Source organism: Neodiprion lecontei, chromosome 3 (assembly GCF_021901455.1).
Source record: "Neodiprion lecontei isolate iyNeoLeco1 chromosome 3, iyNeoLeco1.1, whole genome shotgun sequence".
Classification (NCBI taxonomy): domain Eukaryota; kingdom Metazoa; phylum Arthropoda; class Insecta; order Hymenoptera; family Diprionidae; genus Neodiprion; species Neodiprion lecontei.
Window position 1 is genome coordinate 19,044,464 of NC_060262.1, and position 25,492 is coordinate 19,069,955.

Sequence of the window (25,492 nt, forward strand, 5' to 3'; positions counted from 1 at the left end):
CGTATGGAAGTCACGCGAAGTATGTATTTTGGATTCGTTTCGACAGTCTCATGTGCGATCGGTACGTGCGAATAGTACTTGGTACAATTTATTTGAATTTTTCCTGCTCCGAAATCTTTTAACGGGTAAAACTGACTAAATCTAAAGAACTTCGTATTGAAAAACGAGGCATGATTACTACTTTACGTAATCAAGGCATGTCGTATCTAATTATCCCGAAAAATGAATGTATCGATAAATATGGGCTGTTCGGAGCAAATTCGATTTTTTTTACAACGAAAAACTCGTATAGATGAGTTGAGAGACGTGATTTATTATATCTTTTTTTTTTTTTTTTGCGTCAAAAAGTAAGTTCAAATGCTTAAAGTTTTTTCTTTTTAATATATAGTCTTAAATTTGATAGTTTTCGAGATACAACAACTCAACTGACGCTGATTCTCCAAGTTCGAACTAAAAAATTGCCCCTCCACTCATCAGTCCAGACCCAATTATTGAAAAAATATTTTTCTTCTAAATTCTGAAAAAATTCAGGCTACTCCAGTGTGAACGTGAGCAACTTTTTACCTTCCTGACATTTTCTCTGAAACCCTCTAGTTATTTAATTACAGCTTTTTTTTCTAAAACATGTTTTTTTCAGCTAAAAATGCAATATTGGGACGGAAAAAATCGTACGAAGCTTTCTAAAAAACAAAAATGTAGGTTTTGATATCCTTTTACGTTTACCATAGAAAAAACCGAGGAAAATTTTTTCCCTAAGACTCGGATTTTATTTCCGGCGGCTAAAAAATAGCCAAAATACGGCCATGTTCAAAAATACGTACCAGGGTAAAATAAAATTGTATAGAATTTTCTAAAAAAGCAAAATGAAGAACGTTTGATTATCTTTATTTTTGAGTCCGCTATCTAACTTTTAGTGCGGCAAGAAATTTTGACTGGTGTACGTACCCGAACTTTTGGCCGGCAGTGTATGTACCTACATATGTTGTTTCGAACGTATATGTGGGAAATTCTTCTCTCTAAGAATCTGTTGCCTTTCAATTTTGATCTATCTGACGCGATTTTGGCACAAACATTAAAATCAAATCAAAAACAACGCAGTTTAATTGTATTGAACCTGTCCACTATAAAACCATTCCAATTAACGATACATTAGCTTGCGTTATTCAAATTTGCTGAGTTTCATTCCTATCACATAGTAAGGATGTTGTTTTACCCCCGCTTTTGACTCTGCTGTCTTACCATTTTCAAGTGAATGTCATAGTCAGTTAACAACCGAGTAAAATGTCACTAATTTTAACTATTACCAAGTCCTGCGTAGCACTGTTAAAAAGGTTACGGTTTAAGGATACGGCAAACAAGCACTTGGAAATCTACCGGCAACCTGTACTGTTGAAGTTCGAAAAGGATCGAAATTCGGTTGTGAGGTTTATGGGCGACGATTTTTTACAATTTATATCCGTCGAAAGCGTACCAGTAATAAGCCTTGGACCCTGATTCGAGGCTTTCAAGGACACGTATCCGTGAAACTCTAATCATCCTTGGGTGACACGAAATAAAATTGAGATTCTTTAAAGAGCTCTTTGCATCGCAGTTTCTCTCGTATAAACTTTCACCAAAATGCACTATTTTTTGCATCAAACCGAAAATGTAGCACCACTATAAATATGGAGGAAGTCCAGACAGAGCCATTCCAGAAATCGCAACATCAATGTTACGGAGGTCACCTTTTTCAATATGAGGTACAAGAGATCAAGATCGAATCGAATGACACCGTATGACTCGCTTCCACTCAAACCAACAGTTGACCTGGATGTAATAAGTTTGTTCTCAATACCTGAATTACATTCAATTAAAGTCGAAAAAAACGCAAAGGAATTCATTGCTGGATAAAGTGTAACAATAATTTGATTGAACGGTTGGATTGCCAAGAGAGAACTTGTAGAAATCTAGACGAAGGAGTTCTGGTTTTGAAGTTAATGGAATAATTGAAAAAACAAAATTGTAAATTACAATATGATAATAGGTTTCTCTGATTTCAGAGCGACTAAAATGCAAATACTGGTTTATTTCGAAGAACTGTATAATAAATGTAATAAATTCGTATCAATCAAAAATTACTACATGGCTTATCGTTAACTAGGTATCAGGTGAGGTGTATTGACCAAAGAAGAACATAACGAATATCGCTGCAAAGTTTATTTAGTTTTCAGCGATTTCTTTTTTTCACAATAAACTACACGTGAGAATTAATAAATTACTAAGATGCTTGTTGTACAAGGATTACTGAAGTAAAATATTCATTATTGCACTTCACATTTCTGATATGACTATTATCACTCCATGACAGTAATACTATACAGGTCATTTCAAATTTGAAAATAAACTATGAAAATCTTTGAAATGCAGTAATTATCTAGAACGTATCGAGTAATCGGTTACGTTTAGCACTACAAACAGTTTACCTATGTCTAAAATTGTACAATCTAAACGGTAGAAGGACCTTCGGTAATTTTTACGTAAACCACGAGGTCTTGTTTAAAACTGAAATTTCAGTGCACCTGTTCTATTTTTCGTAAGCAACCGATCGACAGATACTCGTTTATTTAATAACAATCGTATAACAGAATTCTTTGTCGACTGTTCTAGTTTTATCGTATCGAACATATTAGTGTGCGTTATTTGTTACAATCTGCTACTGTTACATTCAGAGTAGCTACCGATAAAGATTATGCTTCAATTCTCGATAGGACATCGAATTCAAGAACATCCGTTAAACGTTCAACTGGCGTAATACATAATGGCCCGTTATGATCTAGTCTTCATTGTTGTTATCTTGTGAAACGTATAACCAGCGTAAATGTGACAGTCAATATGATAAAAACAGGAGATTATAACAGGCCGTTATATATTACGCCCGTTAAACGTTTAACGGACATTCGTGATATTATCCCCTACGAAATATTACGACAGTTTCCAGCGACACGAAGTATTGGGATTCACCAGGCAATGGAGCAGTGAAATTCGTGAGTGTAATAAGTGTTTAGAGTACAGTTGAATTTAAAATTGTAAGTCTTCATCAGCCTGAAGTGATACTAAAAAAAAACGAGTATTTACGGTTATTGTAAAAATAAAATAATATTCGTATACTTCTGTGTGTTTTGTAAAATAACAAATACTTGGGATTTAGGTTCCGATTTCACTTTAGCTTGAATAGTCCGATACTTCGACAGAGCAGTTGTAATTTTTGGTAACAAATTTCTAATTCTATTAATTAACTACGTATTACTACTGTAGATACTATATAAAAAAAAAAAAAAAACAATCGAAGAAATTTCTATAAAATATATGAAACATAAAAAATTCAATTGCACAGCTGCCTGTACATCATTCCAAAGTTCTATATAAAACAAGTCTCTAACGTGTTCACAATTTAAATCTTATATGTATACAAATCATAACTATTTTTCATTAACAATAATAGATATAAATAATTTCGGTTATTATTATACGTAGAGGCACTTTCAAAATTCTCATAGCCGTCTTGTATTGGGAAGAAAATCATTTTTTTGTTACTCTCATACTACATCACACATAAAATCCACATGAAACATAACAGTTTTTATTGTTTAAATCAACTGCGCGAGACACTTGATGTTGATTCTCAAGAGTTGTATAGTTCTTTTGCACCTATAATATACCATCCGGCCCTTCAAAGTCCGATTCGTCCGTCAAATTATTCAATCAAGTGTGTAAACATCTACCGTAATACAGCTATTATATCAATCTCTCATATCTAAACAATCCACCTATCTATCAAGTATTTTCACGTACCTCTGAAATTGGCGCTAAAAGTTGAAGCGGGACCCTTCAGATACGTACGTGCAGAAAATTCATATAAAAAGTTATCCGTCTATAAATATTTATGTAACGTTTTGATTTGAAACTTTCCATGTACAATTCCCAAAGTGGATTTTGACCGATTCAAAGCCACCCGTGTTGCACAGCAGTCGACACGGGTTGACTTGAATCGGTCAGAATCCACCTCGGGAGGTGTACATACACTTATAAATCCTAAGCTATTAGTAGATACCAGTTGGCGATACTTCCGATACAATTTAGTGTAAATAAATGTTAATTTATCCGATGAAATTTCCTGGAAAACAAAATATTTGATTCAGAATTCAAAATTTGACTAACAAAATATGATGTCAACTAGAGTTGTAAATAATGCATCAACTTTTTAATGCATTGGTATTTTCATTAATCATTAATTTTGATTTTTTAATAGGAAGCATTTCCATTGCCATTAATTTTAATTATTTTATGGAAAAAAATTTCATTAAAAAATTTAATTTAATCCTTAATGTATTATTTTTTCATTCAGAATTTTACAACCCTGATGTTAACGAAGTACGGAATTTTTCAGATTAGAACTATTTATGATGCCACTCTAAACGTTTTATTTTCGATTTTGTTTTCAAATCTGGGCCCAAACTGTGAATTATTGATCTTTGGCCTGTTGAAAAAGTCATCGCGTTTTGCTGAGTTTTGGAAACTAATAATGGGGCATGACTAAACAATTTGGCGTCGAAAAATCGATTATCACCTTATAGTTTCAGGTTAATTACGCGAATGGGAAAGTACCGGCAACTTTTTGCAAATTATGAGGCTTAACTTTTTTCACATGGAATCAATATGCTGCAAAAGATACGATAAACGAGGTGTTTCAAAATTCAACATGGCTCAGTCAGAGTAATGCATTTTTTGCCACCACATGTCACAGATCCTACATTTCCATTCCCAATACTGCAAAACTCCAAAACCCGATGACATCGATAATTTATTAACATGAAATTTCTGCACCTCGAAATGCAAATGCTGAAAAAATTGTTTGCAATTTGTTTAAAAACTGCATTAGTACAGAAACTCTGAGTTGAAAAGGTTTTCTTTCACTGGTGCAAAGTCTTGCGCTTCTGGATTTTTAAAAATACCAAAACGGTGAGCTTTTTTAGTAAGTACCCTTTCTCTTCTTTCTAAACTTACTAACTATCCGTAGAATCAGTGATTTTTCGAGTATTGTCGTTGGAACGAAATGATACTCTCAATAAAGCCAAAGTCCAAAACTTCTTTCATTCATTTCTGTACATGAGGATTAGGGTGGTCCTTAAAAAGGTAATTTTCAAATTTCGACCGGCTCACCCCCCAAATCGTCTCCAAATGATTCAAAAGTAATTCCCTAATTTCTTCGCATTTTTATCTTAACTTTAACCCGTGTCCCCAAGAAGGTGGATTTCCCCATTCAATCCTTTCAGGGGCGCATCAAATCTAGAAAACGGATTTAGATGAAATTTGGTCTAGTGAGGTTTTTTGGGTCACTTGTTGAGAATCTGAACTCAACATTTTTAATTTCAAATTGGCGATCCAACATGGTGGACCAAAATCCCAAGTCACTTGATATTGCCATATTGGATCCACCATTTAGAATTTTGGAATTTCGATTACAGATTGATTACAGTTTTTCGGAAATCAAATGACTTTTTGGATTTAGCTCCACCATATTGGGTCTGCCATTTTGAATTTGCAAATTTTGAATTCAGATTCGTAACCAGCAGCCTAAGAAACCCTCCTATACTAAATTTCATCTAAATCCCTTCGGCAGATTTGATGTGCCACTGAAAGGGTTGAATGGAATCCACCCTCTTTCGGGACTGCTTAGAGTTGATACAAGAATCTGAAAAAATGAGTTCATTATTTTTTAATTATCTGGAATTGATTTGGGGGACGAGCCAGTCGAAAGTCAAAAATTACCTTTTTAAGGACCATTCTAATAAGGATGCAGGTTCAAAAAATTATTGCATGCAGAAACAAAAGACAGATATTGAGATTGGTTCATTTCGTTGAACACGAAAAATTACCTGGAAAGTCAAATTCGTATATAAAATCCTATATGCTTTTCTGCACTACCTTATATTTAGGTACCTAATAATTATATCTTCTTCTTCAAATATTGTATTCGTAGATAAAAATAATATAATCAATACATGATATAAAGAATTGAAACGTCTTTTCGACTTACTATTAGTTCACATTTCATGATCTGCAATAGAATGAGTTCTTTTGACATTGTAAATTTCTCAAATATGCACAAAAAAAACACGTTAGGACGTTCAACTTGGTACGCTATTTCACAACTTTAAAATTGGTGTATAGGTTTATATATGCGGAATACAATAAATTGGCCTTACTAAGACCTTATTTCTGAATAGCTGCGATTGTAGCCATTCTAAAATTGCAAAATGATTGGATATGTTAACGTTACAAGGTCGTAAAATATTTAATGCGTGTATAGGGCTTTTATTAGAAAATATAAGAAAACGAAAGTTAAACAGGGCAACTGAGGCTGACCAAGTTATATCAGATTCAAGAAAGTCTATGTGACCCAGATGCAAATGTTTCAATACTGAATTTCAATTGTGAACACCGCGTTATTAGCGTCAGAGAAATTGCATTATCACATTATTTTTTCACCGAATTATCTAAGTAATTTGTTTGACTCTATTGACAAATAACTCATTTTATTCGTAAATGAATGCCTTGCAAATTGTCTGAGACATATTCTTTCTTAAGTTTGTCAGATGGCAAGAAAAAAGATGTATACAATTCATCACAATTTTACTCATTATTAGACGATCTGTGGAGAATCTATTTACGGATAAAGTCAGTTATTGGAATAGTCAGCTAATTGGAATTAGAAATGTAATACAGATTTTTCGGCGAAAAAAGAGTAGAATAATGAGGTTTCTATGGTGTAGTTAAAATAATGAGTTGTTTATAGTTGAATTTCAGTGTTTTAACATTTCCATTCTTCCATTTCATTTTTTACAGTTGAATGTAACTAAAATAGCTTCAGTGACACTATCTAAAGCTTTGTTTCATCACGTTTTCGTGCCAACACTTTTTCAACCTGACTGTACACCCCATAGTCTTTTAAGCGGACGCTAGAGTCAATGTTTACCGACCGCGTTGAATGTCATTTATTTTGAATTTTATCAAAATATAAACGTCACTGATGTAAAAATACCGCAGTTTGCGCAATTCTACATGCAATGTGAAATACAAGTACCCCAAAAAAGTTTTTTTTACGCAACAATAGTGTCAAAAAATCTATTCCTGTAATTCTATTATGTACTACTTACTTTATGAAAACATTTCCCAGCCTTTTTTATGTTTGTGTATGAAGCAGAAATATTTTTCGATACTTTTGTTCAGCATGCATTTTCTGTAGCACTCAAATGAAGCGACATTTTCTTCAGTCGGTAAATACTGACTACATCGTTCTCGCAAGGTTTCAAATAAAGCTAAATTTTTTTCGCAATAAAAAGTATAAACGGAGAGTAAATTTTTAATGAGTTATACTAAAAAATATCTGTACTAAACTAGTCTTTACCTTTTTCATTTGTACGTAAATGCTACTGTACTACAATAAATATACATGGGAATTAATATAGCCTCTTACAGAATTTGCAACAGTAACTTAAACGGTAATTGATTATTCTTATTGTCGTATGTGAGTAAGAAATTTCGAACGAATTTGTCAAATAAATTGTTTGTGTTCACGATTTTATCATTATGAATGTTCAATAATTTTATAATTCTTTGAGTGATTTACATATCTGTAAAAACAAATTGCGTTTTAACGTCTTTGAAAATGCACTATTTGAGTAGCGAAAAATTAAAAAAATATGTTTAACATGAACTTCTTGCTGACATCCCTTGAACACTATGAACAATGAATGAATAAGTAAGATCGAAGTAAAAAAATCAACGTGATTAATTTATGCTGATTGATCGCACTATAGTCTAACAATTAAAACAATCTATAGTATGATTTAAGATATTTTAAACCGATAAAACATCTTGTCTCATCTATAACTATAATATCAATTACCTTGGTGAAGTAACGTATTATAAAATATGTACTATAAAAAATTCTATCAAATTATGGATGATCAACATGCTATTGATTGTAAGATTTGTTGACCAGAGATTTATTTGCAGGACAAACGGATGAGAAAACCATAGGGAGACAATAGTTTTCTGCAATGACCGAATTCAATTAAATTATGACCACAGTTGATGAGTCGGCAAGTATAAAAAACTGTAATTAACCCTGAACTACTTCGAGCTTCTAGATTGAGCAAAAAGATATGCCTAGGGTGAACTGTCTTAAGGGGGTGTAGACAAATAGATGGCTGAAAATATGGGTATGTTTTGGGAATTTACCTCTCGACAACCAATTGTTCAATTCGATCGGAGTCTGTTTTATTAAAAATTACGTAGATCAAGTATTTTTATTGACAATAACGTCAAATAGTTTGCTCGTGATAAATGATGACTGTCAACATACTTTTGTATAAAGCAGAGTTCGATTGACTTGATGAATAATTGGTTGTCGAGATATGAATTTTCAAAATTCAACCCCTTTTCAGCTGTCTACTCGTATATAACTCCTTAACACTTCTTAACTCTTTGGTCAAAATACGACCTATTGGGACTAATGCTCAAACTCGAACACAATATTAGTTCCTTCAGGTTATTAAAACGTAACCACTGGTAGCAACACTCTCACATCAAGAGATCTTGCATTGTATACAATAACTAATCAGCGATATTTCACTGCTTTTTTTGGTTCATATACTAAGAGCTACCAACTTTCAAAGTTAAGGGGGTCGTCCAATATGAAGGCTGTTTTTTTTAACGATTTTTTGGGGGTTTGTTTAAGTCGAAGCATTGAAATAAAACTTCTCATAACCTAATGTATACCGCCCGATAGGAACGTATGTAAGAAAAGTGTAGACATGATATCTCTAAAAGCACTGGAGCGATCCTACTCAAATTTTTACAGCACTTTATTGTATCTATACCTATCGCGTGAACTAGGATAATCATGATTGCTTTGGTAGTTTATATTTTATGAAAAAATATTTGATTTGCAGTTTTTGATCAATTTGTTTAGCTCGTAAAACAAAAATTATCAAAGTCATCATGATTATCCTAGTTGAGGCTATAAGTATAGGTATAATAAAGATTGTTTAAATGTCAATAAATAGAACATAAAAACTATGAGAAATTTTATTTCAAAGTTTTATCTTAAAAAAATATCCAAAAAACCTTTAAAAATACAGCCATTACACTAGACAATCCCCTTAAGAACAGCTTTTAACAGAGTCCAAATTCGTATTCAGTTCTCATGTCAGAAGGCTGAGTCATTTTGTCAGATCTAGCAACAATTACCTCCATCGTTATCTAAAGTGGCCCAATAGTAAGGTTTATTTGCCAATATTGAATACTCGTGAATAAGTATGTGCTGTTGAAATAAATTTTGATACATAGGATTCGATTTACGTACTTAATATTGAGAATACCATTGATATGGTGGAAGACGTTCATAAGTCGACTCAGAAAAGAAAAGTACTCACTGAATCTAAATTCCGGAGTTTCCTTGTCTTTTTACTGGTTGAACATTAGGGAATCCACACTCGATACCCACTTTAATTTTAGGTCGAATTCGAAATTAATTAAATTCCCACTGTATTGTAGATTGCGATTTTGAAAAAGCGCGAACTTCAACAAGAGTCTAATACAATAGTTTCATCATTACACATATTGGTTCATAAACTTCACCATTGGATCCACACAACTAAATAATTCTATCTTTTAGGTTGATCTCAATTGTGGTACGTACGTAATTCTTTTGCTGCCTTCTTGCAGAATCAAACAATCACCCTGCATCCAAAAAACTCAATTAATTTGTAAGATTGAAGTTATTTATTATTGTAACGATGCATTTTGTAGAAAATTTGTTATTTCGCAGCTGCAGAATTTTGTGAAATTCAGTAAACAGTAATGATGCAAAATGTTAATATTGAGAACTTAATTCTTTCAAACACATTCTAAACGTGCGAAACAACAATTTTTTTCAGTATTCCGTTACATTAATGTTTAAAACTTCAACCTCGAATCAATTTTACTTGACAACACAATACAATATGCAACACATGATACAAAGATATAGTAAACTTGAGTTGTGTCACACTTACAAATACTAACTAAACAATGTACATGGTGAACAACAGCTGACAACAAAATTTACCACACTAAATAAAAACTTCTCTATCACGTTTTGTGATATACAAAGAGGTTACTCATTCAAATGGATAAAATCGGCATTGGTTGATTGTACTAAATTTTTATGTCCAATTACACCGGCACACAAAAAAAATTGAGTAGAATGTGCATTTGACCGGACCTACCTACGGGTACGTATTTTGGTCCGCTGAATCCGAATTCGAGGTCAGTTTGACCCCTACACCCCCAAAATTTCGAGAAAACTTCGAAAAACCGTAAAAATGATGAAAATCGGCAGTTTTATTGATAAAAAAAATTTTTTGGAACTAAACTAAGCGTGATTTTCATGTATTTCGATCTGCTGAATATGAATCGAAACTTTATTGAGACCAAGAGCCATTTCAAATGTAAAAAAATCACACAAACCCTCCAAAATTCCGAAAAAATATAGTTTTCATGATAAAAAAACTTTTTCTGGTCCAATTCAGATAAAATTTTATATCTTTTCATGTCTTCAATTCGCATCTTAATTTTTTTAGTCTATTCACCCTCTAAAGCTGGAAAAATTCGAAAAAATTGTAAAAAAATTGTAAAAAAATTGTAAATTTTTATTTTTTTTATTTTATTTTTTTATTTTTTTTTATTTTTACCCTCTAAAGCTGGAAAAATTCGAAAAAATTGTAAAAAAATTGTAAAAAAATTGTAAATTTTTACAATTTTTTCGAATTTTTCCAGCTTTAGAGGGTGAATAGACTAAAAAAATTAAGATGCGAATTGAAGACATGAAAAGATATAAAATTTTATCTGAATTGGACCAGAAAAAGTTTTTTTATCATGAAAACTATATTTTTTCGGAATTTTGGAGGGTTTGTGTGATTTTTTTACATTTGAAATGGCTCTTGGTCTCAATGAAGTTTCGATTCATATTCAGCAGATCGAAATACATGAAAATCACGCTTAGTTTAGTTCCAAAAAATTTTTTTTATCATTAAAACTGCCGATTTTCATCATTTTTACGGTTTTTCGAAGTTTTCTCGAAATTTTGGGGGTGTAGGGGTCAAACTGACCTCGAATTCGGATTCAGCGGACCAAAATACGTACCCGTAGGTAGGTCCGGTCAAATGCACATTCTACTCAATTTTTTTTGTGTGCCGGTGTTACCTAAATGATTCCCAACTCACGATTCACAAAACCAATGATCCCTGTCACTGTGTCAAACTACGACTCTGTATCTCATTGTCAACTAGAAATGGTGCCTATACTGAAAATTTTATTTTTCCTTTGAATAACGTACATTTTTACAATACATTGAGTTATAATTTTTTTTTTAAGTCCAGCAAATATTCAACAATAAAAATTCTATAAGAATTTAAGGTGTATTGTTAGTACTAGTTGTACCAAACTTTACCGCTCCCTGACGCAATATCTCATATGGCTACAGTCGTGTCCGTTCTTAAATAAAATATCTTCAAATTCGTTGGTCTGTAACGGTATGAAATATCGCAATAGTGGCCCCTGAACATTTTCACTACCAATAATGACAATTTTGACAAAAAAAAAACATTTTTAAAAACACAATTTCTCGTTGAGATACAGAGCTGTCCAAATTGTCACAGATTTTGATGAAAGTTCATTGGGTAAAATTCACCCAAACAAATTTGATGGACCACCTGAATCTGTAAGATGTTGTCAGGGGTTGAAATATAGAAACAAAGATTTGGAAGATTAGATCAATGTAAAACAGAAGTAATACCTGTTATAATCCAAAGTTCCATTCATTGCTATGCTTTTAAGATAAGCACTAAGCAGCTGCTCATGTTTATTTTGATTACTAACTCATCGCTTTGCATATCACAGGGCAGCACAAAAACATAATCCGATTATAACCATTCCTGAAATACACGTGAGATCACGTCTGATATTCTGACTGGATCCAGCTCCAGGTAGGCCATAGGCGTTACGCCATTCCACAGACCATAGAGGGATGGCAACATGAAGAATATCAGGAATCATGAACCCCAGATCCCGAATTACCTATTAATTATGTGAACCTTTTACTTCAACAATGCACTGTAACAAGCCTTGAACAGAATGTCTATGCTTGAGAAATTGCTTGAAAATCGCAGGTGTTTTGGAGCATAATTCAGGTTTTTCCCTAACTAAAAATTATTTTTTACTATTGAATAAGCTGATTATGCACTATGTTTAATAACACGCGATTTAGAAAATCCAAGTAAATAATTTAAGCAAATAGAGAAACTGATAAAAAATTTCCTAAATTTATGAAATCAAGTCAAGGTCTGTAAAGACCAAGTGCAATTTAAATTGATATAACTAACTGTTTTACATGATTGGGAGTTGAGAAATCTTAGTTAATTTACAATAATTAGTAACACATTTTTATCATCACTGAAAACAAAAGTTATCAAAGATAGATGAGATTTTTATTTACCTGATGGGAATATCCCTCTCCTCTAACAACATTGGTGATGAACTGGTCCCAACTACCAGCTAAAATATGCATGATTGCAATAGCAGCGATGCCAAATGCTTTTCTATGTGTGATTGGATTTTTTGCATCAGCCAAATGAACAACCAGAATTGTTGACAATAATTCGGTAGCAGTGAAAAACAATTGATGATACCACTGGGAATAAAACTCGTCATTCCAATAATTTATGTACACCCACCATGAATAGTAATGAGAAAACACTGCAGTTCCAAAAAGTATCAACATTCTAAATCTCAGACGACATTGCATAGCTAGCCATGCTAAATCTTTCACACTTTCGTAAAATATAATTATACCAACTACTATCATAAACCATATTTTTATGGTATTAGCAGTGGCATTAAAATACATATGCTTGTAAGATGCAACACCAGATTCATAGGAGCCTGAAAAAAAAAAAATTAAAACAAGGAAGTATGCATTGGCTGACGGCATTCTCATTTCGGAAGTGCTTGAAATTTCAAAATACGAATTTTTTTCTACTATTGGTTGACCAAAATAACCCAATTAGTTTTACAATTACCGATCAAGAGATATTTATGCAAAAAAATGGAAATAATTAGAAATGACATTTATTTGTTATTTGAAGTTTTGACAAATGAGATGTGTATCTCTATAGTCAAAGTAAAATATGCATGAGCCATGACCAAGAAAAATGTTTCCAATTTCTTACCCTTGAACACGGTGTCCCAACAAGAACATGAGCAATAACGCTTGTCGACATCTCGTGAGAATTCTGGCCAGAAATAGTAAAGTGCAGCAATATGTGCAGGAGGAATAGTTAAAGGTGCTAAGATGCCAGCAGCCTTAGAACTGCAAGTAATCAAACTTGGGAACATACGCTTTGCCAGCATCTTCATGATTTGGAAATCCTTCAATATGCGGTGCTGTCTATACTTTCAAAATGATATTAATGGACCAGACACTGGCCTTTCTCTGTCGAGAATAATATTGATAATTAATTGGTGAGCAAAGATATTTAAATTTTTGTATCTACTTACAAATTTACTACAGGATTTTCCCTACTATTCATCCATAAGAACAGACCAACTTTTGATATCATCATTTTCATCTAGGGATCCAGTATTTCCGTTAAATTGCCAATGTAACTACGGTAGACGCCTGAAAGGATGCAGCGACTACCGAGATGACACTATTTCATAGACAAAATTATTCAAAATTCAAGTGTAATTAATAAATCTGATTCTATTTTCGCGGAATTATATCGTAGTAATTCAAACATATCTAGCTTAATTAACTTGCAAACACTCACTGTCGGCACATTTCAAATTTGCTTTTGAATTTTCACGCCATTTTTACGGTTAATCAATATTTAACACCCGTGTGACATCTGATATATGTATAAATATGTATATATATATATCATGTATACCGTTCACTATGCTTGCCACAGAAAAGGTGAACAAGCGGCACAGTAAGAAGAGACAGACACTTCTGGCCTGAGCTTCTGGCGACTGGCGGAATGCCGATCCACTGAAGTTTCCTCAACGTTCAACAGAAAAAGAGAGAGAAGAAGCATCTCAAAAGTGTGCTTTGAAACTGTTTCGGACGGAGATCGAAATATCCCATGGAACTATCTTTGCCGGCGACAGGCCATGGCTTCACTCTGTGCTCACTCACGCACGCGCTCAGAGTGACGTTGCGGCTTGGAGCATTACTGTACACTTGGAGACAATGAATCCGACCGAGATGGCTAATTTTTTGCACTGAACAGTTACGTTGGCAACACGGAGAAACCTACAGCGCCACAGTCGGTCAAGCGCGAAACAAACTCAATCTCAATCACGGTCTTGTATACAGGTTTGGAAACTCCTATGTTGGGAGCCACGATTATTCGTGTCGCTTAGCGAGTGCAAATTTTGATTCTAGCGGCACGACCAGTTGTCGCTGCGGTCTAGTTACCAGGAGAACAATAACCTCATAAATACGATGAGTGAGCGTGAGTGAGCGAATAACCCATATACATATATGCGAATACCACGGTCTTGTCTGGACCCCCCCCGACCCCTCCACCGCTGTTGATAAGATCGCAACGAACCTAGTGGCGACTAGTGAACACAAAAATTGCTTCAATAAGCGACATACCCCCTCCAATGAAGTTTCCAGACCTGTATATAAGACCGTGATCTCAATAAACCTGACATAACCCATGACCGTCGAATCTGACCTTAAAATCATAGACTTATAAAGATAGACTGAACGCTCCTATAAGAGGTACTGAAGCTTACATATAAAGGACAGAGATATGTCAGGAGTACTGCTCTCTCTTTTCAATCGGTTTCATACCGGGAGACAAGGGCGTAGTGGAAGTAGAACAGCTGTAGATATAGGCGCATAATTTCGCCTCATTCTCCTCTACCGCCTCGATCCCCGCCACAAATATCGTCAGAGAGAGAAAGGAGTACTCCCGGCATATTTCTGCCCCTTAAATGTTTGCTTCAAGCGGCTCATAAGAGCGCTCAGTCTATCTTTTATAAGTCTATGCTTAGAATAGGTGTCAATCTAACAAGTCGTTACCCCCGCGGTATTCTAAGGTTACATTCGACGGTCATGGGTTATGTTACGTTTATGGAGATTGAGTTTGTTTCGCGCTCGGCCGACTGTGGCGCTGTAGGTTTCTCCGTGTTGCCAACATAACTGTTCAGTGTAAAAGAAATTAGACGTCTCAGATTCATTGTCTCCAAGTGTACATGCTCTAAGCGTTGCGGCATGTGGATACCAGGTGATACGATAAACGGAATGCAGCTTTGAGAATTGTAAATGGGGAACCACACTGCCAACTCTTGAAGCTTGGTAGCAGCACCATCGTTGGTTCAAAATTCAAATTCAAGCATACATTATTACGTTAAAATTCCTTTTCCTTTATAGATCTTTTTTCTTCACTTGGAGAAAAGCACCGTCGCAAATTAACCTGTTTAAAGTTTTCAATTGACCAAACAAAATACTTTTTCATTTTCGAACACTGGAATTTCGCGGCAAAGTAAACCAACAATTGTGCGCTACCTGCAATCACCTGTGACAACTGTGGTCCCCCATTCGCTCCTGCGTCCGTGCATATAGGTAGAAAGTTCTAAGAGACGTTTTGGACAAATCTAATGGTTAGACTGCGATATCTGTTGCCAAAATCTTTCCTAATTAATGATCGTTTCCGTACACAAGGCTTTGTGGAAAAGTGACAAACTCATATGAATGTCAGAGACAACTGACAAACGTCGTTTGAACACAGTACTTAGATTAATCAGAAAGCGGCTTCGGGCGTTTTTCACTTTTTTTTGTCTGTCATTCTTTATCCACTGTAAATAGAGACATATTATGGCAGATGAGCGTACATGAATATGGAAACTTTATCATCCGTCCCAATATAAATATGATTCAAAGTTCGAAAGGCAACGAAATCTCAATTTTTTTACATTTCTCATTATCCGCATTACCAATGACTGCATTTCACTTGTTAATGCGTATATACATAGGCCAGAATGGCAAAAGAAAACCGAGGTGGAATCAACTTAGCTAATCATTTCAAAATATAATCAAGAAAGTATAATCGCATATTTATGTATAGACATATGTATGTGCATACTGCGATCGACGACTTGTTGCCGGTTCCAAAGGCCATGGCCATATACCGTTGGATTGCACTCTTGGGCACTTAGGCCACAGTTAACGGACAACCACGATTGGAGTCTAGTCAAACAGATATATTTTCTTAGAACATGGCCAAGATTTTATCCGCCAAAATTGGCCCATCTATCTTAAATGCGGATTTGTCGGATTTGTACACCGAATCTCAACGTCTGTTGGATAGCGGTGCGGATTATCTGCATCTAGACGTAATGGATGGTCATTTTGTTCCTAACCTTACATTTGGTCATCCGTTGGTCAAATGTTTACGAAATAAAATAAAAAACGCATTCTTTGAGACCCATATGATGGTTTCGGAGCCCGAAAAGGTACCTCAAACTTAAATCTCTATAAAAAAAAAAAAAAAAAAAAACAAGTGCATGAGAGCTAAACAATTACCATTTCATGAAAAATGTTCGTTTCACTCAATATCACTTACTTTCGGCTTGTACAAAATTTTATTACTTTCCAGTGGATTTTGCCCATGTCAGATGCCGGTGTAGATCAATACACTTTTCATGTTGAACCTGTTATTGATGTGCCATCAGTTTGTAGAAAAATTAAAGAGACAGGAATGAAGGTATGTGTCAATACTTGAAGAAGGCATGTAATAAAATTTTAAATATTTAAATTTGTACGATGTACAAGTTCGATTACGCATGGCTCCCAGTAATGTTGTCAGAATTGTAGATAAAAAAATATGTAATTGCTAATAATATTTGTAATGAGTAATTTAATAAATTCAATCAGTCCTTCTATTGACGTTTTGACTCTTATAAGATTCATCTATTCTAACAAGAGAACTGATGTTTGATTGAATTTTCGACTACCTAGTGCAAAAATAATTTGTAGTTAAATTTTTTGAAAAAGAACCTGTTGCAAAAGTAATTAGTAACTAACAGTGACAATAAGATTGAAATGTGGAGCAGTGACATCTAGTCTCTTGGGCTGTATTTATTGGCACAATATTCATTATATTTTCGACGCACTCTCAAATCAATGGAACAAAACTGAACAATGAAAACTAACATAGTTTTCTATACCTCTGCATTTATGTGATTTATAGCGTGCTTTTTCTCTCAGTACTTCTACTTGAATTTCTTTGAATTTCAGCATAAAGAATCTTGACTTGTGAATTAACTAAACATATCAGAAACATTTAATTTGAATAATACTGACGGAAGCTGACAATTTATGTTATAAAGGTTGGGATAGCTCTGAAACCTGGAACTCCAGTAAACGTTGTGGTCGATTACATAGACATGGCAGATATGGTGCTCATCATGACTGTCGAGCCTGGTTTTGGTGGTCAAAAGTTTATGGAACCAATGATGAATAAAGTTCGATGGCTCAGAAATAATTACCCCACTTTGGACATTGAAGTCGATGGAGGAGTTGGACTAAACACCATACACTCTTGTGCAGAGGTAACTTCCAATGTTTATTCTGAATATCAAACTAGGATCATGATAAACAATGTACTAAATAGTATACTAACTGGTTCCATGTATCCTTGTAACCATGGATGGGATGGGAATATAATAATTTCCGTTCAGATCCATTTTGCTGCTTGTTATCCTTGCAGAATTGCAAAAATTGTCTGTTGAACATTTTTAATTACCTATTGCCTTAGTAAGAACTCGATTGCATTAATAATAATATTGGTATTCCGTTGGTTCGAGTTGTTCCAAATCTGTAAAAATTAGCGAATATGATAACAAATAAATTATGCAAGTATTGAAATAATTGAAGAACTTGAAAAATATTTGTACTTGTTGGTGTTGAGGGCTTTTTTTTATTTATGTTATGGTTCCCACATTATTTTCTGTTTTACTCAGATAGAAAAATTATATCTAAAACATTGCTGCCTAAGTATAGATGAATATTCCATTTGTGTAACATAAAACTTTTGTTCCATAAAGCTAATTATGTGATAAAATACTATTTGGCAGACTCAAGCAGCCGAAGAAATTGTAGAGTAGACCTTTATCACACTCTAGATAAACATATTAACCTCATTTTGTTGCGACAGCATTAGCCTCATCCATGCCAATAATCTATTTTTCTATCATCGCCAAAATTTAATTTCATCATTATAAGAAGATTGTTTCCAAATTGCAGGCTGGTGCTAATATGATAGTTTCTGGAACTGCAGTGATAGGTGCTGAAAATCCTACGAAAGTGATGGCATCTTTAAAAGAAACAGTAACTGCTGTATTGGACAAGCATTAGAAAAAAATTGACAAATACCCATAATCTAAGAGGCTTTGAATGATTCATCGTTATTTTATTCCAATTTATGTATATACTTTTTATACTATTAAAAACATGATGATAAAGTTCAAGCATTAGGGAAAATCATTTGGTCATCTTGCTTTCAGCTAATTGTTCTTCTGCAATTTTCAAGTAATCCTTATCTGCAAGGTTGAAATCCGTCACATTAACATAATGATGTAGAACAGTTATATTTTCCAAACTCAATTCCTTTGAAGTCATTCTAAAGTTGCGAAACAGTGATTTTTTGGAAATGTTTCATTACATTAAGTTTCGATAAACTTCAACCTCATCTTTTAGTCGGACGAATCGCTGGAATCGGAGCTGTGTACTGTTGGATTTTCTGTCTTCATTTTTTTTCTTGGTACTAAATTATTCCCGGCAGCTTGAGGGTCATTTTGCAATTGAGGATTTGCTAACGGAGGATTTTTTGGTAGTAACTTATTCCTCAATTCACTCAGCGATATTAATATAGCTTCCTCAGTTCTTATCGTTCGGGACCCTTGTTCTGGACAGACATTCAAATACTTGTCGAAAAGTAAAGATGGATCGTCTTCATTCAAGAGGGGGTCGGCTTCCAAGGCTGCTTCCAGCCCAGTTAAGCCACCAAAAACAATGAGAACATGATTGTATGCAAGGCTATTTGACGCGACATGGTCTGCAGAAGTTCCTTTATCCGAAGTTCCAATAGTCAAATCATAACCTTCCTTGTAAGGACTATTTGTTATTACTTGTGTCAAATTGTTTGCTATTCTGACACTATAACCCCAGTAAGTTCCTGTGTGTGCTCTCGGCATACTCGGAGGTACAACGATACCTTTCAGTTTTTTGGGGTTTTTCTGTTCTGCAGGTATTTTAACAGTGACCCTAAGACCAGATGCCAGAACTTTGTCAATTGTGACGTCGTTGAGCAGTCCAACGTTGACTTGGGATCCTCTTCCAACTTTTGTAGGTTTGTTCGTGACGATGCCTTCACGAAACACAGACTCATCCTGTTGTCTTAAGTGATGTGGAGCGTCCAAAGGATTCAGAACTCCTGCGTACTGGAGGTCTTTATGAAGGGGAAAAAAATATTTACGCAGATATTGCGGACACTCTAGGTATTGCAATATTCTAGCAAGTTGCAAACACCCGACTCTGACCTCTCCGAATATTTCATCATGTCTCAGTTTCTTTTTTTCTTCCTCTAAGACTTCTCCCATATCATCAAACACGATTACTTCATCAACTTTATATATGCATGCTGCTCTCGCAATCTGGCCTGCTAAATAAGTTCTCAATTCTGGTGACTGCGCGTTATCCAGAATCGAACCAGGCACCGCGATACTTACAGTGGATACGTTTTTTGTCAATATTTTCTCAGACTCGTTTGACTTTTTGATCTCTTCTGCAAGATTTTCGCTCTCTTCTTTCTTCACTTTTTTTATTAGTCTCTCTTCTCTCCACTTTTTGCGTTGTTCCTTGTGTAGGCGGTTGTGCTCTTTCCAGCTCTTACCACGTGCTACGACCGATGCCATTATTTGTTGGTGCAATTATCCTAACAAGTGTAATTCTTCCACCATTATAACCAGTCTTTTCCTTCTCTATTACTCGGACAACACGCGTCACACATTGGCTTAATTTTAGGTTAGATTCCAAGTTGACAGCGTAGTGATAGCAAGGTCCGTAGATGAACAAGCGGTCTCTAGCCCGCTCGACTACCTACCACGGTTTTACCCATCGACATATGGGCGATTCCGCGTCAACCGGATCAGTCATCTCTCAGATATTTTTTTAATTTGGCATGTGGATTGTGTAGGGGGAGTTAGATTTTTGTGCCAAACCGCGAATCTCATGATGCAAAATTCGATTTTTTATTAACAATAACAAATTAGAATCCCATTTTTTTCAGAAATTCATCACTTCGGCAAAAAATTAAATACAATATTTTTTTTTTTTCAAATTACGCGGAAAGCTCCATAGAATTTAAAAAAAAATACGAAATGGTAAAAAAAACTTGTTATCAATTGTTTATTTAACAATTAATTTTTCACAGGTTTTTAAAACAGTGACTGACAGGACCAAAAAATTTTTTTTGAATTCTGACATGTTCCTTGAACTGTACTACAGCCTGTGAATTAATTCCAGAGGGGTGTTTTTCTTCGTTTTCGAGTAAAAAATCATTAAAGGTGTCGATGCGCATGAAGTCTCTACGTAATGGCGGGCGACCGGTTGCCGTCCACCGCTAACCCGCGGTGGCGTCGCAGTGTTATTTTAGAGACATTTTCACGATGTAGGACATGATTGGAGAAGATGAAAAAAATGCTGTAACTTCACAAGGCCTGCTCAAAACGATAAGTGAAGTTTCAAGAATGTGTTTTTCTCCTTTTTTTTATTACAGAGATTCAAAATTTGTTATGACGCATTATGATTCACGCATGAATTACGGACACAGGTCAAGTGTTGTTCCAGGATATGGAATACCTGCACCTGTGCATGCGTCACCTAAATCCTTCATTATCCAGGTAGTCCGGGTCACCACCTCGATTCCGCGAAGGGGTCATTTGGTCATTCTATTCTTCAATCAGCTGAAGACACGTCACCAAATGTCAAATAATAAAATTCATGCAAATAGATTCGCTAAAGTCAGGTACATTGAATTGCACCTGCATTATGTCAGCCCCATTAGTGGAATTCAACCAATCAGAAGGGTTGTTGGGTGGGTGAAGCACTATTCTGAACGAGTATAAATTTCGAGCAAAAATATCGCATTTGACTTCTGCAGCAACAGCGAACATGAAGAACATGAAAAATTATTGAAGCCGCGATTGAACCAAGCAATAACGGTTGAAGGCACTCGACGATTCCATTCATTTTTACCTCTGTCAATAAAAACTGTAGAATGTAGGGTTTGCTCTTCCTCTGATGAGTCATTCACCCGTAAATCTATGCGCTAAGATAGCCATGTAAGTTATGACGAAAACTTTTGCTCACATTTCTAAGTTTAATGCCCAGTTTGATCAAAGATTAATAGATTGTATCCATAGAATAAGCGATTTATTTGTATGAAATATATAATTGTAAGTGCGTTCATTTCGCAGCTTCCACATATCTTCGGGGGTGATTATAAGTACTAAAATAAGTAGCAAGTTATGTAATTATTATCATTTATGTGCACTCTCATGGTGTGTAACCGTTATTTTGAATCTCTGTAATAAAAAAAGGATGAGAAACACATTCTTGAAACTTCACTTATCGCTTTGAGCAGGCCTTGTGAAGGTACAGTATTTTTTTCAGATTCTCCAATCATGTCCTACATCGTGAAAATGACTCTAAAATAACGCTGCGACGCCACCGCGGGTTAGCGGTGGACGGCAACCGGCCGCCCGCCATTACGTAGAGACTTCATGTGCATTGACACCTTTAATGATTTTTTACTCGAAAACGAAGAAAAACACCCCTTTGGAATTTATTCACAGGCTGTAGTACAGTTCAAGGAACATATCGGAATTCAAAAAAAATTTTTCGGTCGTGTCAGTCACTGTTTTAAAAATCTTTGAAAAATTAATTGTTAAATAAACAATTGATAACAAGTTTTTTTTACCATTTCGTATTTTTTTTTTAAATTCTATGGAGCTTTCCGCATAATTTGAAAAAAAAAAATATTGTATCTAATTTTTTGCCGAAGTTATGAATTTTTTAAAAAAATGGGAGTCTAATTTGTTATTGTTAATAAAGAATTGAATTTTGCATTATGAGATTCGCGCTTTGGCACAAAAATCTAACTCCCCCTACACAATCCACATGCCAAATTAAAAAAATATCTGAGAGATGACTGATCCAGTTGACGCGGAATAGCCCATATGTAATTTAGACGGAGAGAACGAGGTGGGGGTCAATTGTTTTTTCTCTATATCATATTTCTACGCTCCTGAATAGATAGAGACGGAGGGTGACCGTCACCAGTGGCTATCTCTTTCTACCAGATGGCCGTATTCTACTAGCCTAAGCGTAGTTTATACTATTCGATGATCTGACCTTTGTTACATTCTGTGAGGAACGTTACGAGCAAGGTCCCTAGATTAGACAGATCAAGACACGCGTGTTCCAGTTTTTCTCACTATAACGTGGGTAAAAATGTTCTATGCGCGTTCGCCCGAAAAATATCAAACTTACATCATCGCATTAACCAGTTTTGACTAATCTTGCTCAATTTTATGAGGTTAAGCATTAACGAGTTGCGCCCTTAGTGTCCTAACGTTCACGAAATAAATAGAAGCACGTATATATTTTGAGGTTAATCATTGTGACAGGTCAGGAATCAGAACCACACCGGGTGCTTTCCATTTAGAGCACAGTGTGACACAGTGTATAAATTTCTATTGTAAGCGTTCAATCCGGGCAAAAGAATAGACCAGAAATGTTTACACCGAGTCATATTGTGCTCTAAATGGAAGGCGTCCATTGTCATACGAAACTTTTGGCGCATTCTCACTGATTTTTTTGCCCACGCGAGTCTTGACCTGTCTAATCTAGGGACCTTGGTTACGAGTTGATTCTGATTTGCCGCGTGATGCTTAGTTACACTCTTGACGTACGTAGTTTAATGCATATGACTCTCCGAAATCTGCTGATCAGCTTCTCAGGTCTTTTCGTTCAGCTCACCCAAATTCAAAGAGTTTTTTAAGTTTTGGGTCCAGCCAAAACCATTACTACGCGTGATCGAAATAATTATTGATGACGACTTGGGTTTAATACACGTTTATTTACACAATCTCCGTTAAGTTCTCGGTAGTTTGGCTTACAATTGTTGTACAAGCTGATGGTTATCACTTATCATAGTTACAAACTGTTGCTAAGTCTCGGCGGTTCTGAGTTAAATTATTCTATGATTTCGTTCTATGATTTCTGAGAGGTTCTGATCTGTACTATTCGGTGTCTTAATGTCTTCTCTATAAAGTCTAAAATTGTACTCCGTCCTAGTCAACGTCTTAATCTTTTCTGCTTCTTGTTATCTGAATCAGGGTTGAATTGATGGGAAATTTATAGGAGGAGTTCAAGTCGCGTTTTATCGCGCGTCTAAATTGATTGGCTGAGGCTGATTAATACTCGATAAAACCCTTTGTTAAATTATCAGCTTTGTCAGGTACAAAGATCATTTCATAAATGAAAACATAGAAAATACCGGAATTATTAACAGAACCGATGCCTCATATCAAATAATTTCGAAATGGTGAAACATTTATTAGATTCTCGATTACACTCTACTTTGGTTTATTTTACCAAATGAAATCTTTCTCGACAAATTGATTGAAAAGACTTTTTCCACCGTGTCGTCATCATTGAATACCTAATTCAGAAAGCGCTTGAGGTTGCATCGAATTATTATTGATAAATATATATTGTTATTGAAAACAAATTTTTTCATTTGCGTACCGATACCATAAACCTAATTTACTTTTACGACTCCGGCTGTTGCACCGAAATCGCTTTCACCCTAAAGGTTAGAAGCAATCAAACGCAGGCCATGACTAAGTCTTATTGTGCGTCATAGACCATGGAAAACATTAACAAGAAATGGTTAATCTCTTCGCCTTCACAATTTCTGTGAAGTTGCATTGATTGCACTTTTATGGTCACTAGTGTAAGAGGGTCACTGAGGCGGAAAGTCCTACAAGTGTAATAAAATGGCATATTCTCGCAGTTTTCCGACTCAATTAACTCCAGATTAGAGGTATTTTATGGTACCCTTTGTGTATTCCCTACCTGCGATACCTTGTAGTTGAACAACTCAATAACTCCGTTAATAATTATCGTGCATTTATTTTTTTTAGAACTATGCTATTTTTTTCTGAACAATTCTAAATATAGTCTCTCGATCTAATAAAAAAGTTTCAAACAAATGAACGTAGAAAAAGATTATAATAACAATAGTAAAAAAAGATTATAATAACAATAGTATACGCATGAAGTTGGCGGTGGGGTGAGATCCCGAAAACAAAACAAAAAGCATCTAGCAAACCCTTTGACAGCTGTCATCGGCTGTTTATGACAGTCTTTGACAAATATCTTTATAGGTATCTGTTTATGACGCGCAAAAAATGAATATGCAAACGAAAATTATCACGATGATTCCCGACAGGAATTGTCTTTTTCGCGCGTTGGCGTATTGTGTATACGGCACTCAAGATCGACACGCAGAGGTGAGACTGAGTATCGTTTCAAATATAGTGGATAATTGGTCTACATTTGCGGGTTTTATTACAGGTAATGAGTCAAACGGTGCTGTGATTAGGTGACCTGGTGATTACAAATCACATGTGAATAAAAATGCAATATATGCAGCTGCGGATATTTTTAAGATATGTTTAATCGTGTATCGCGAAGAACAAATTCATCCACACCGGATCGGATCACAAAATGGAACACAATTCTCGCTACTCTTCACCGGCGACGGAGACAGTGGACACTTTGATGTCTTGCAGAACCAAAATAAAATTCAGATAGTGAGTAATAAGTATGAAAAGTAACAATCAAATAATAGTAAATCTAAATATATCACCAAACAGTCAAAAGGACAGCCAGGATTTACAATGACAATGGAGAAAGGAGGAGTTTCAAGCAGCAGACAAGGCGATGAAGATGGTGGATGATCGGAAGTATCACAAAAGAAAGAGGAAAATAAAATTGTAAGTGCGAAGAACCAAATAAGCCATAGAATAATAAACACCAAATATTCGTATAACCAGGAAAGAGGACGACCAGGATCGATGTTGACCACAAGAGAAAGAGGTGTTTTGCGGAATGAACATCAACGCAAATATAGAGAAAAAAATAATACAAAGAAGGTGATTTTGGAGAATAACCGGCAGAGCGGCAGTGAAAATAATTCGACGAAGGGTGTCGAAGAATTGGAAGAATCGATTGCGATGATTGATTCGGAAAATAAATCGAGAG

At 35.0% G+C, this 25,492-nt stretch overlaps 3 protein-coding genes across 8 annotated transcripts; 1 reads left to right on the forward strand and 2 right to left on the reverse strand.

Annotated features, from left to right (window-relative positions):
• Positions 1–2,181: 2,181 nt before the first annotated feature.
• Positions 2,182–14,327, reverse strand: LOC107226381. Of its 6 annotated transcripts, none has more exons than XR_006903291.1 (6): positions 14,034–14,327; positions 13,642–13,793; positions 13,314–13,531; positions 12,581–13,026; positions 11,882–12,162; positions 2,182–9,786 (listed from the first exon to the last, which is right to left on the reverse strand). XR_006903291.1 is itself a non-coding variant. In XM_046733982.1 (5 exons), exons 2-5 carry the CDS (start codon positions 13,710–13,712, stop codon positions 11,980–11,982), a joined length of 918 nt encoding a protein of 305 aa, XP_046589938.1. In that variant the 5' UTR covers positions 13,713–13,793; positions 13,914–14,327; the 3' UTR covers positions 11,292–11,979. The 6 variants fall into 6 exon arrangements, 1 of the variants encoding a protein (XP_046589938.1); XR_006903288.1 differs by having other exon boundaries at positions 13,914–14,327; XR_006903289.1 differs by having other exon boundaries at positions 2,182–9,800; positions 13,914–14,327.
• A 1,838-nt stretch (positions 14,328–16,165) lies between these two features.
• Positions 16,166–18,627, forward strand: LOC107226382 (ribulose-phosphate 3-epimerase). The gene is made up of 4 exons (XM_015667181.2): positions 16,166–16,611; positions 16,755–16,862; positions 17,488–17,709; positions 18,404–18,627. The coding sequence occupies exons 1-4, from the start codon at positions 16,375–16,377 to the stop codon at positions 18,512–18,514; spliced, it is 678 nt and encodes a 225-aa protein (XP_015522667.2). The 5' UTR covers positions 16,166–16,374; the 3' UTR covers positions 18,515–18,627.
• On the reverse strand, positions 17,419–20,242 carry LOC107226380 (putative methyltransferase C9orf114 homolog). Its single transcript, XM_046734153.1, has 2 exons — positions 18,297–20,242; positions 17,419–17,975 (listed from the first exon to the last, which is right to left on the reverse strand). The coding sequence occupies exon 1, from the start codon at positions 20,071–20,073 to the stop codon at positions 18,853–18,855; it is 1,221 nt and encodes a 406-aa protein (XP_046590109.1). The 5' UTR covers positions 20,074–20,242; the 3' UTR covers positions 17,419–17,975; positions 18,297–18,852.
• Between the last annotated feature and the right edge of the window lie 5,250 nt (positions 20,243–25,492).

Excerpts from the sequence above, each read along its gene's own strand:
- LOC107226382 (XM_015667181.2), top strand. The coding sequence starts at position 16,375 with ATGGCCAAGATTTTATCCGCCAAAATTGGCCCATCTATCTTAAATGCG. Across the intron at positions 16,612-16,754 it reads TGGTTTCGGAGCCCGAAAAG|TGGATTTTGCCCATGTCAGA; the intron begins GTACCTCAAACT and ends ATTACTTTCCAG. Across the intron at positions 16,863-17,487 it reads TTAAAGAGACAGGAATGAAG|GTTGGGATAGCTCTGAAACC; the intron begins GTATGTGTCAAT and ends TATGTTATAAAG.
- LOC107226380 (XM_046734153.1), bottom strand. The coding sequence starts at position 20,073 with ATGGCATCGGTCGTAGCACGTGGTAAGAGCTGGAAAGAGCACAACCGC.
- LOC107226381 (XM_046733982.1), bottom strand. The coding sequence starts at position 13,712 with ATGAAAATGATGATATCAAAAGTTGGTCTGTTCTTATGGATGAATAGT. Across the intron at positions 13,532-13,641 it reads GAAAATCCTGTAGTAAATTT|ACAGCACCGCATATTGAAGG; the intron begins GTAAGTAGATAC and ends TTGAAAGTATAG. Across the intron at positions 12,163-12,580 it reads GAGAGGGATATTCCCATCAG|GTAATTCGGGATCTGGGGTT; the intron begins GTAAATAAAAAT and ends CATAATTAATAG.